Consider the following 12621-nt stretch of genomic DNA (forward strand, 5'->3'; position numbering starts at 1 on the left):
CGAATCCTTGAATCCTCGAATCCTGAGCAGGGATTTGAGATTCGGGTATCCGAATCCCAGTGCCTAAAACGGCGAATCGAATCTTTCGTATCCACCAAACACGTTTTGTTTGTTTCTGTTTTAAATTGGCGCCTCCGGACGCCGCGGAAAGCCTGATTGGCCTGATCCGGCTAAAACCACAGCACGAAGCTCCGACATTAAGTTTAAAAGTAACACAGTTTCACTTTTGATTCTTTCTTAGTCTTATGGAAAGAATTCATACACGAGAGTCTGGGTACTTCCCGTAGCCGATGAACAACATGTTATTGTTTTCTCTTGAAAGTGAAGTATTATTGAATTTGTCGCTCATTGAACAAATATATGAAATTCTGCTTCAAAACACTTTTCTGTAGCTCGAGATTCGTAAGACTCGTGGACTCGCAGAACATTCCTTGGATTCGAATTCCAGAAATTCTGTTTTCGTCCCTTCCCTGGTGAATTTAGTGAGTTAGTGCACCATAGGCCTTTGTGTACGCAAGGGATAGTGTTGGTGGTACTGCGCACATAAAGAGAGCTTCGCGCATTGGGCAGGACCACCACCCTATTCCTTACGTACGCAACTGCGATAACTATCCTTTGGTGCAGTATGTCAACAGCACTCGGAAGGCTGTCTATATACTACTTGGAGGGGTTGGCACCGGCGAAAGCATCAGCAAACATTATGCCATTCATTTGTTCACGCACAATGACGAAAGAAGTCGACCCAGTTTGAAAAATGTGACAGGGTAAACGCGCACGCAGCCCTCCTGCCACGCTCCGCCCACTGGTAAGAGCCTCCACCCGAGCGCCGCCTGCCGCGCACATGAAAAAAATACGTGAAAACAATCGGCCAAGGCGCAAAAATGTCGAAAAAAGTCGGCCCAGGCTGAAAACTGTGAGAGGGTAGGCGCGCACGCAGCCCTCCCCCCGCCGATAAGTGCGCGGACAACCCTCCGCACACGCGCCGCGCAGGGAAAAATACGCGCAGGGCTCAGGGCAGGGCCCAGGGGTCCAGGTTGCTGAGTGGACCGGCCGTAGTTTCTCAACGTATCTTTACTACTGACGTTGCTTCGAGTTGCTGGAAAAAGTTGCCCCGTGTGAACGCACTCTTATGCAGTAGTGTTAGCTGTCACGAAAAGGTCTATATACGCCCAGCGGTTTTGTACAATTCGGAGACGCCAACGGTATCATTCTGTGTAACTTGAACGTGTTATGTGGTGAAGCTCTGTTCTCAGAGTGCACAGCCGGTCCCAAGCTGTGGCCGATGCCGTTACATTGACACGAACACAAAAGGAACGGGACTCCTTGGGTTGCGTCGTTCGTGATTTGAGAGCGCAAGAAACCGCAATCTGCGCTTTCCTTCTCCCTCTCCTTCGAGAGAAGCGCCGACTATGCGTCAGAGGCTTAGGATTGGGCTCCCCAAATGATCTCCCGCGATGATCGGACAAATCGTATCAGGGGTGACGAATCAGATTCCTTTCGGCATTGTCGCGCTTATCGAAAAGGAGGGGGCGAGGAAAAGTATAAATTGCGTGTGTGTGTGTGTGTATTTTTTGTATATATAGAGGAAAAGTATAAATTGCGTGTTCTTTTTTATTTATTTTTTTATTTTTTTGCTCAGAAATCACGGTGGGTGAATCGAGGTGAATCCCGTTCCTTTTGCCGTTCGTGTCAACTTCACTTTTTCTCCCGGTTTCAACGGAGGGAGTTCTTTTACTGCATGTCTCTTGTTGTAGTTGACACGCTATTCTTGGTGATTATTATTATTATTTCTACTTTTTTTTTGTGTGTGTGAAGCTTAGTGAAGTTTTGCTTCCCCGGTTGCAGCAGTCTTGGGAACACAGGAACCCTCGTTCGGAGCCTTCTACCCACTCGAATTTCTGCGGGACTTCTTGCAACTGGTCCAGGCGTATCTCTGTAAGATAGGAGCGAGAGATATGGGTCCTCAGCTTTTTGCAGAAGCCGCTTAATTGTTTGAATCATTCGTTCGGCCTCCCCATTTGCCTGCGGATATCGTGGACTTGACGTTGTGCGAGTGAAACCATATTCCCAGGACAAAGTAACAAACGTATTGTTGGCGAACTGAGGTCCATTCTCAGTGATTAATACCTCTGGTATTCTGTGTCGGGCGAAAACACTTTTCATGCCTTGAATAACAAATGCAGCTAGGTAGTTTCCTGTAGGTGCATAATTTCCGGGAAGTGAGATAGGTTCTTCCGTTTAGGACAAAAAGATCTGCTCCAACCTTTTCCATTGGTATTCGGATGTTTCCGTAGGTATCAAAGGCTCCGAACTTTGTGAACGCAATTTTGCGCATGTCTGGCACTTCTTTATCAACGCAGATAGGTGATTAGTCAGTCCTGGGCCACCGTACGGATTCGCGAGCCTCCCTTCTCCCACTTTCCTTTTTTTTCTTTTTTTTTTTGCTGTAGTCGTGACGATGCCCACTTGAGTGCGGCCAACAACGGCAAGCTACCTCGACCCCCACCCCCCCACCCCCCGCGAGCCTTGGCTCGTGTTCGCACATTGCCCTGGTGTCTGTCGCGAAGAACGCGAAGTACGTCCGCTCTCAGGTTTTTAAGCACAATAGACATATCCCTGTTTATAAACAAAGGACGTCAGATGGTACAACGGCGCCGCCAACTTGCTAGAGTGGAAATACTACATAAAACTATCAATAGGTCACAAGAAAGCCACGTTTAAATGTGGCTTCCGATATTGTAAGATTTGTGTGTAATTCTGTACATATTATTAGTTGTATGGCCTTGTTCTGCTCCATTCTACCGGTAGCCCTATCTTTTCTGGTAACCCTTTCTAAAGATGGCTACCGGGCTCTTCCATCTTCTGGATGAAGGGCACAAGTTTCTCTCGGAGTGCACGTGGTGTCTCTATACAAAGCTAGCGCGAACTAAGTCGTAATAACAAGTCACATTCTGCACTTTCATACGATTGACTTTCAAACATGCAACTCTTGGGATGAAGCCTTCTTTTCTTTCCACGGTGGACTAGGAACGCGAATGAAGGCACGAAAACGACTAAAAACGTGACCTCATTTGTGTGCACCACTAATACAAAGAAGTCACCCGTGACCTTCGTGAAGGAATATGACTTTGTGAGACGGAGGCGTTCTCCGTCCACGCTGTTTCGGTTTCACTCTGTCTTCCAACGTCAAGATCACGTCACGATTACGTTCTTCGGTAGAGGTCTATTAAGCAAGTCCCATTTAAAAATAGTCCTTCGCAGAACGAAATTAAGCCGCGCTCTTGCCAGAATGGTGCTACTGCCAATGGAAGAGAATGCGTTGACGGCCAAACCGTATCACAGTACAGTCTAAGTAACTTGCACACATCATCAAAGTGTTGAGCTTCCTTGATCTTGTTCGGTTGAACATCCGAAGAAAACCCCCGGACTGAGGCAACAACGAACGCCTCTACTTCTGCCACAGTAAGGCTGCATGGTACAGTTCCAAAGTGACGCCCTGGACAACTCGTCGGGAGTGACCAGTTCTTTGCCGGTCACGTACACGATATCAAGCCAAAAAAAGCATCAGTCTCATTCGAAACCTCTGAATGTGCAGTGGCAAGACGTCCAGTGGAGATTTTCCCAGCAGCGTTACCAATTATTGATGGTCCGGTTCAAAGGTCACTGCCATTCCACAAAGATACTCTTGAAATCTTTCTGCTGCCCACGTAAGGGCCAGTGCCTCCTTTTCAATTTGAGCATAACGCTCTTCAGTTGGTGTCAGCGACCGTGAAGCGAAGGCCACTGGACGTTTTTCCCTGTTTGGCTGTACTTGCTGCAGAACAGCTTCCAGGTCGTGAGAAGAAGAATCCGACAATAGTAGTCGCAAAGGCTGGGTTGTAGCTCGCAGTACACTGGGCCGACAAAATTAGGTTCTTGATTTCGTTGAACGCCGCTTCTTCTTCTGAACCTCAGGTTCATTTAGCGTTTCTACGTAATAGTGCTCCTAACGAGTCTTTTCCGCAAGGTTTGCCAAAAACCTGCTCTTGTCGTGACCATGCCAAGTACTCTACGTACACCCGAAATATCATTTGGTGGAGGAAGGTTTTTAATCACTTCAGCTTTACTTGGATGAGGACTTACGCCTTTCTCATTGACAGGACAGCTCGGGAGAACCTCGATGTAACCCGACTCGCCCAGGCGCAGCAGTACAACCGCGGCCGGAGGAAGCTGTCGTTCAGCGTGGGTGACCTCGTCCTCAAACGGACACATCCGCTCAGCGACGCAGCACCAGGTTTCGCAGCTCCCCTTGCTCCCAGATGGGAAGGCCCCTTCGTGGTATCTGCCTGCGGATCAAGAATCACCTATACAGGCTACGTAGCTGTGCTGACTGAGCGGAGACAGGACCAATACACGTCTCGGACCTGAAGCCATTTTATCTAAGGCACGAAAGCGACGAACCTGTCGAGGAACCTTCACCGTCGGCCCCGCACGGGCGAGTTGCGGACAACGGGTCAACACAAATCCGATACTGGCTAAGACTTCGGGCACAAGTATCCTATTACCACCGTAATTACTGTCTAGTGCTCAGGGGTAATCCTTATCAACTAATGAGAGGCCTTTACGCTGAATCGGTTTGGTGTTTCTTATTTTTAAACCCACACTTGTGCTTCTCTTACCTCCCGACATGGTACCACACAGCTCGTCTGTACATACTAAATGAACGTATTTTGCTAGAGTAAATTATACGCGTCATGAGATACCTTATTCCTCCCAAGTCTGAGAGCAGCACGGCGGCTGAATGAGTCATAGCACCGGCTCTGGTCTTGCATCACTGGGAGTGACCAGCGGTACGAGGTCAGATTTGGAAACCTACTGCAAGAATTTTGGATAAATATACCACCGAACCTTACAGAGGAAGAGCAATCGCATTGTTTACTCCGACGACGGAAGCGGTCAGTGGTCACGTCTATGTCGACGTTCGCGACGACGAGTTACCAGGGGCGCGTTGCTGGCATCGCCTGAAGATCGCAGAATCGTAATGCCGCTCATTGCACGAGCGCGCACGGCGTTACGAGGACCGGGAATGGCCAGCAACGCGCGCCTGGACTTGCCCAGAATGTGTAGGGTCGCCTGGCAGGCTATTGTCTGTGAACCGATACATGACAGTGCACCCCTCTGTTTTCCTGTGCGATTGCGCTGTGTTGTTTTGCTGCCCTTCTTGCCGCGTTATCGCCCCAATTTAATATCCATGTAAGGTTTCTTTTATTGAGCATAAGAAGCTTTCTCTTTTCACAGACACATAGCGGGCCTAGAGGCGAAGCTCTCCAAAGGGATCGCCCTAATGCGACACATTGCTGGCCTTAGGTGGGGCTGCGGTGCGCGATCTCGTTTGGCCATTCATCGAGCCTTGGTGCGTGGTCCGCTCCTATACAGCCTTCCAGTATTACACGGGATTTCGCCATCCTCCGAGTCCAAGCTTCAGTGTCTTTTTGGCACGTAGCCTTCGTGTGTGCCTGGGCGTGTTAAGAACAACGGATACTTGTTTAGTCATGGCAGAAGCGAGAGAGACTTCGCTTGCTATCCAGCGCTTTAATGAGACGAGCCGTCACTATCTCCATTTGTTGGCTCATCACCGGCAGCACCCTTTACTGCTGAAGCTTTCCCGTCGCAGGAATAACAAGTTCAGGCCCTGCATTCAACAGCTAAAGCCTCACCTGCCACGTTTTCAAGTTGAACCCCAGGCGCGTTCAACTCCACCTTGGACCCTCCCTCTGCCATCTGCTTCACTATCCGTTCCCGGGCTGCAGAGAAAGGATGATGTCGCTGCAGGTGTGGCCAAGGCGCTCACACTGGATATGATGAGCGAGCTGTATGCAGGCTTTACTCCTGTTTTTACAGATGGCTCGTCCACAAAATCCAGCTCTGGATGCGCCTATATTATTCCGTCCGAAAACATAACTGGTATCTTCCGTCTCTCGCATCTGACGTCGTCAACATGTGCTGAGCTACATGCTTTGCTCTTTGCCATGCGCAAGATCCTGCAGTGTTCAGCTCGGCCATGGGTCTTCTACACAGACTAGAAAGCAGCTATCCAATGCCTCGCAACAATGGGCATTCGAGGTCATCTCGTGTCCATTGTTGCTGACGTGCTTGAAACTTACAAGGAGCTGCTAGACCTGGGCCACTGCATAGTATTACAGTGGGTACCTGGTCATGTCGGCGTACCCGGCAATGAAGAGGCCGACCGGGCGGCCCTGCGGAGTCATCATATAGCTTCAGCCCACTCGATCATCTTGCCCAAAGGTGATCGTCAGGCCATCGTCCGTGCTCTCTCTGCAGACAAGACAAGATCACAGTGGCTGCATGACATTACACCCTACTCTCTGCTCCACGCAGTGGATCCTTCTCTTTCACTGTCGCTTCCTCATCGCCTTCCGCGACACTACGCATCCCTGCTTCACCGCATGCTGCTGAATGTTGCATTTACACCAGTTATGAGGCAGCGTCTTTGCCGTGCGCCCTCGGACCTTTGTGCAGCATGCAGTGTGCGTGCAGACCTGCACCACCTACTTATGGACTCCCCGGACTACCAGCCGGAGCGTGCGATCTTGCAGCACGAACTGCATGCGATCGATCATCGCCCCTTTACCATAGGCAAGGTGCTGGGCCTATGGTCCAGTCCAGCTCATACACGCAAAGGCCTGCGTCACCTTTGGGACTTCTTGTCATCAACAGGCCTCTCCACCCTGCTTTGATTACCGGACCCCTTATCATATCCATCATCATCTCTCATCACGTACAAGTGGCACTGGGGCAGCGCCCAGCCTGCTGGCCGGCATCAGCCCCATCTCATCATCGTATCTCTATTTGTGTGTGTGTGTGTTTTCATAGTACCATTTCTGGGCAGTCGGCCTGTAGCTCCATCCGCCAATTTCCAAGTTGCAGGGCACTATACACAAATCTCCTTACGCTGCACATGTTAATAACGAGACAGAAAAAAAACCATAAAGAGGAAAGCAATTTTAATTTCGCAAGTGACAGAGATTGTGCTTTCTTAATGGTAGGCCAGGCGCCCACCTGCTGGATGGAGTGTGCACGATGGAGGATGGGCTCTGCTTTTTCCGGTGTGCTACTTCGCCGTCGGAATGACCTAGGAAGTGCCATTGCGCCTGTGTCGTCTGCCAAAAGGGATCCTGACCCCGACGCCGATGCTACCCTGGTTTTGTGGGACTGACTGAGAGTTGTGCGATCCTTGGCCCCATATATGGATCGAAGGTCCGTTTTTTGGGCGATAGATGTCATGTGTGATTGTGCCGTCGATCTTTACAGGGCCTCGGGGAGACCCGCCGCCTTGAATGTCAATGTGAGTCTGTTGAGGAAACAGTTTCTTTAGAAACACTCTTTAGAAACATTATCTCGTCCAATGTTGAGGAAACAGTGATTAATACAGTGATCAACGACATTCTCTTAGAACATGCTCAACATGCACAATTCTCTCTTACCCTCGGGGGTGGTGGAGGTGGCGGGATCTTGATGTCGATTTTCGGAGGCGGAGGTAGTGGTGGCAGCTAAAGAATGGACAACAAGAGCTTTATTTTCATGCTATTTCAGCGCCTAGCTACCGCAAAACGAGGCGTCATTGTTTTAAAAGAAAACGAATGAGAAGGGCTGTCAAAACAAAAATCAACACATACAAAGGCTACTACAAAAGTACTACAGAGGTACTAAAGCGTTTGAACTAAAGCGTAAAAATTTCTCCTTTTGGGATGAAAGATGTCGTTACATTGACGACAACAAGTAAGTCGTGACCATGAAGTGCGGCAATACAAAACCTAGGATTGACAGCAATACAAAAGGAATGGGATATTCATCTGTTATGCTATCCGTGATTTACGAGCAAGAGAAACCGCGATTTGCGCTTTCCCTCTAATCTACTTTTCAGGAAGGACGACAGGGAAGGGACGCCTCGGGTTGGTTTTCTCAAATAATCTCACGCGATGATTGAATAAATCGTATAAGGGGACCAATGAGAGTCCGCTCCGCATCGTGACACGTCATGAGAACGAGAAGGAGAGGGGAAACGTTATTTCTTTTTTTTTATTGATTGTAAATCACGAAAACGCGAAGTGTAATTCCCGTTGCTTTATGCCGGTGTCAAAGTAAAGACGGATTTCATTTCGAGAGGAGAAATTTCTGCACTTCACAGTCTTCTGGCGTAAACATAGAGACGTGAACTGAAGTACTCACTCTTTGAGCAAGGGAGATGCACATTACTGAAATGGAAAACGAAAACTTTCAGTCAGCAAACAGCTTCGCGTAATGCTTCTGTTACACGGGCGCTTACATCTGCCGCCAAAGACATCTAACTCCACCTATACAGTGTGAAGGTGCCTACACAGAAGCGTCAATTTAGCGCTTGAACGGAAGTTGACTTCAACTGAAACCACGCTAGCTCAGTTGAAGCTGTCAATCGGCGAGGTGGCGTAAACCACTGAGATTAATTATTCACCCTACAAGCGCGTCGTGGGGATCGATATTTTTCGCAGGACCGGCCATTTGAAAGGCCTTTGGGGTGTTCCACTGTTATTGACCTCAACGGTATTTGGGAGTGGAATAGTGAGATAGAGACTACTATTTTAAAGAAGCACACAACTCGCAACATTCACTGCCCTTTTCCTTAAACGAGCGCGAAAGGTCTCGAAAGCTAATATGTCGGGAAGACTAGAAAGTTACAACTAGAAAATTTAAAATTACAAGCCCTGGGACACAAAACACCACAAGTGTGGCACAAAATCGTGGAGCGCCAGAGAACTCCAGCTCTCTCGTTTTTCTTTTTCGCCTTATTTCTCTCTGGAGGAGGAGGAGGAGGAGGAGTGTCGTTGGGAGGAACCCGAGAGGTCTGCCTGCCTGATTAGGCGGCATGTTTCTCGAGAAGGGAAAGGTGGTGGAGAGGAGGAGAGGAAAGGGTGAAGTGGAAGACCGAGCGGAATCCGCTCAGGGGGAGGATAGCTGCGTCCATGGGCCGACTTCAGGGGAACTGTGCCGGCATACGCCTATTACACATCTGAGGGAAACCCAGGAAAAACCCCAGACGGCACAGCCGGCACGCGGATTCGAACCGCGGACCTCCCAGTCTCCAAGCGCACGCGTTACCGCTGCGCCACCGGAGCTGGTTTATTTCTCTCTCTGCGGCAACTTGCCGGCATTTCCGCGTGCAGACCGCCCTCTCTCTCTCTCTCTCTCTCTCTTTCTCTTTCAATCCATTGGTAGACGATCCCCCAGCCCCCGTCGGCCGCCAGTGTGCAATGTTATGTGTGCTCCGATACCCAAGCGCTCGCCCTATTCTTTTCCTTTTTTTTTTTTTTTTTTTCTGTTGAATTTCGCGCCGCCCGTCCCGCATCTCGACTGGTCGCTCGCGCGAGCATATGGTATTGAGTAGCCAGTAGAGAGTGATGTGCCACCTGACGTCAATACACGCGAGGAGTCGCTTGGTGAGGTTCACCGACGCGACGCGCCCTTTCGTAAGGTACATTTCACAGGAAGCTCGCACTTCTCGAAGGAAATATTTTGAGCGACGGTTCCTCAAAGTAGTGCGTTCCCATGGCACAGTTTCAAAAAAGGAAACATAGGAAATATACGCAGATAAAAAATATACGCTGTACGCTCCAAGGGACTTACATGCTCCTTTAAATTGCGCGGTTATCCTGCCAATGCACAATGCTAAGTGATTCATTCGACATGTGTATGTACAGTGAGTCTCAATTAATTACCCGGGCGAAATAATTTGCGAACGGGAGCAGCAATTCAAGAACTTTCGTTTTGACAACTTTTCGGTCCGGTGCCACCTAGAAGCTCCGTACCGTATGAATGAGTGGGACGCGCTCATTATTTAAATAAAAATTCAAATTAGTTTCGTGTAAAAACATCATTTCTAAAGCAGGGCGCCGTTGGCATTAAAAAGGGTACGCCTTCTGGGACCTTCAGTGGACACTTTTTAGAGAAAATTCTGCCACTGAAGCGGGTCATGTGTTGCAGTAATTAATTAGTTTCGGTTTACACACTTTTGTCGGGGCTGGTCGCGGTGAAACACAAAACGACGCGCATCCATTCAGTTATCCACCAATGAATTACTCCAATCGCTTAGGTCCTCCTGCGCTTAGCTGCGACCAGCCGCTACAAAAATATGTAAACCGAAACCAATAAATTCCTACAACAAATGACCCGTTTCGGTGGCAATTTTTTTTCTAAAGGGTGTCCACTGAAGGTCCCAAGGTCGTACGCAATTTAGTGCCGACAGGACACTTCTTTAGAAATCATGTTTTTCAAAAAACTCATTTGAATTTTTATTTAAATAATGAGCGCATCCCACTCACTCACACGGTAAGTTGTAGTTGGTATCGGGGAGATACCTGTAAAAAAGAAAGTTTTTGGATTGCTGCAACTGTTCGCGAATTATTTAGCGCGGACAACAACAACAACATAGATGAATGGATGATGATGATGTGGGATGTTTCCCTGCGTATTTAGCGCGGAGATTTAACTGAAACACCCTGTATGTCGCAGAATACGATTTTAAACATTTCGTCCGTGCACAAAGCTGGCAATGCCGGCAGCTAACCGCCCCCGTCGCTTTGACGTCATTACAGTACAACACGCTGATTGGTTTAGAGAAAAGTCGTTCGCTGCAGAGGAGAGCTGGGAGAAAGAAGAAGAACCGCCGACCCCGACTTCGGTTTAGACCAACCGTCTAGCTATGGCACCCACACTGTATATGACAAGGCCATGTGAACATGTCGCACTCTGAATGACTTTTTGCATTTAACTTGGAATGCGTGTGAGCTCTCTTCTTAGCAAAGTTGTTTAAATTACGCGTTTACAAGCCGTTACATCTGTTCTCGGAGAGGACTTTCGAGAGGACTTCGAGTACAATGATGATGGTAGAACGAAGGACTAGATAAGGACGAAGTAAAGCTTGCGGTGTCCTTATAGAGCCCGAACGGTGCGCATGTTCAGTGCTTAATGTCGAACGCAATGCTAGACATGCAAATAGACATTTTCGAGAGAAAGCTAAATTCGCGTGTTGGGAATCACGCGAAAGGATTCATAGAAACAGTTCCGTGCAAAAAAAGAAAAAATAAATATATCAGAAAAAAAAAACTTAATAACATGCTTTGTTGACCCGTAACAATCATTTGCATGAAGAAGTATTGACGCACTGAGAAAGCAAGACCAGCTCGGGTGGCGGTTAGGACGATCGGCTTCCACACTGAGACAGGGACGTGACGCCGGTCCGAATCACGGAATCGGTTGTGTTGTGTGAGGTTTTCCCTGGAGCTTCCGGACAAAAGTCGGCACCGCCCCCGTGAAGCTGGCCCTGGACGCACACTAACCCCCTTGTCCCCCACTCTTTCCATCTGTCAACGCCGCTCATAGCGACAGTTGCTTCGCGGCACTAAGACGTCACTAAAATAACAAAGACGGTTAAGAGCATCAGCTGTTTACTATATACATTAAAAACAAGGCTATCGTGCAGTAGGCTGCACTTCTTCAGGTTGTATAATAATGTATATAGTAAACAGCTGATGCTCTTAACCGTCTTTGTTATTTTTGATTCTGCATCGCCGGAAACTTGCACATTGTTTTTCTTCACGTTCTACGACGTCACTAAAACAAAGAAAGCGAGAATGGAAGAAGACACAACATCAGTAAACATTGAGCTTACCTGCCACTAAGAGCAAGACACAGAGAATGTTCTTGGTTGCCATATTGCCGTATAGATCACGAGAAAGACGCTGCCGTTTGACTGACTGTCGCTTGAGAAAGCTTGAGCGGAAAGTATATATATGTGTGAGCCGGCTTCTGGCATTCATTCAAAGAATTATTCGTGATCTATTCTTTCTTGTTTCCGAACACGTGTCGCGGAGGTGTGTAACAGGACAATACTGTCTGGGATTTTACCGAAGATAATACTATTTTGCCTCGAGCACATGAGTCTCACTCAGATAGGTGCTGAAGTGGCCCCACGTGCAGGAGGATAAAGTAATCTTATTCCCAGAATGGGAAGGGCACATATGCGGAAAGTGGGTTTTCTCCGACGTGTTACTGTGTGGCTAGCACGGCAGAATATCCAGTTGAACGTATGTATGAGTTAATAGTGAATTTTAGGGATAGGCCAACCGAATCCTTGAATCCTCGAATCCTGAGCAGGGATTTGAGATTCGGGTCCCCGAATCCCAGTGCCCAAAACGGCGAATCGAATGTTTCGTATCCACCAAACACGTTTTGTTTTGTTTGTTTCTTTTTTAAATTGGCGCCTGCGGACGCCGCGGAAAGCCTGATTGGCCTGATCCGGCTAAAACCACAGCACGAAGCTCCGATATTAAGTTTAAAAGTAACACGGTTTCGCTTTTGATTGTTTCTTAGTTTTGACACGAGAGTCTGGGTACCTCCTGTGGCCGATAAACACCATGTTATTGTTTTCTCTTGAAAGTGAAGTATTATTTAATTTGTCGCTCATTGAATAAATATATGATAAATTCTGCTTCAAAACACTTTTCAGTAGCTCTTTTAGACTCTCTTTGGGAGAGGATTCGAGATTCATAAGACTCGTGGATTCGCAGAACATTCCTTGGATTTGAA

At 48.1% G+C, this 12621-nt stretch overlaps 1 protein-coding gene across 1 annotated transcript; it reads right to left on the reverse strand.

Moving 5' to 3' along the window:
• Nucleotides 1-6987: 6987 nt before the first annotated feature.
• On the reverse strand, nt 6988-11832 carry LOC135368252 (uncharacterized). Its single transcript, XM_064601407.1, has 4 exons — nt 11705-11832; nt 8230-8255; nt 7485-7550; nt 6988-7351 (listed from the first exon to the last, which is right to left on the reverse strand). The coding sequence occupies exons 1-4, from the start codon at nt 11745-11747 to the stop codon at nt 7133-7135; spliced, it is 354 nt and encodes a 117-aa protein (XP_064457477.1). The 5' UTR covers nt 11748-11832; the 3' UTR covers nt 6988-7132.
• Between the last annotated feature and the right edge of the window lie 789 nt (nt 11833-12621).

The sequence above is a fragment of the Ornithodoros turicata genome, chromosome 9 (genome assembly GCF_037126465.1).
Source record: "Ornithodoros turicata isolate Travis chromosome 9, ASM3712646v1, whole genome shotgun sequence".
NCBI lineage: Eukaryota > Metazoa > Arthropoda > Arachnida > Ixodida > Argasidae > Ornithodoros > Ornithodoros turicata.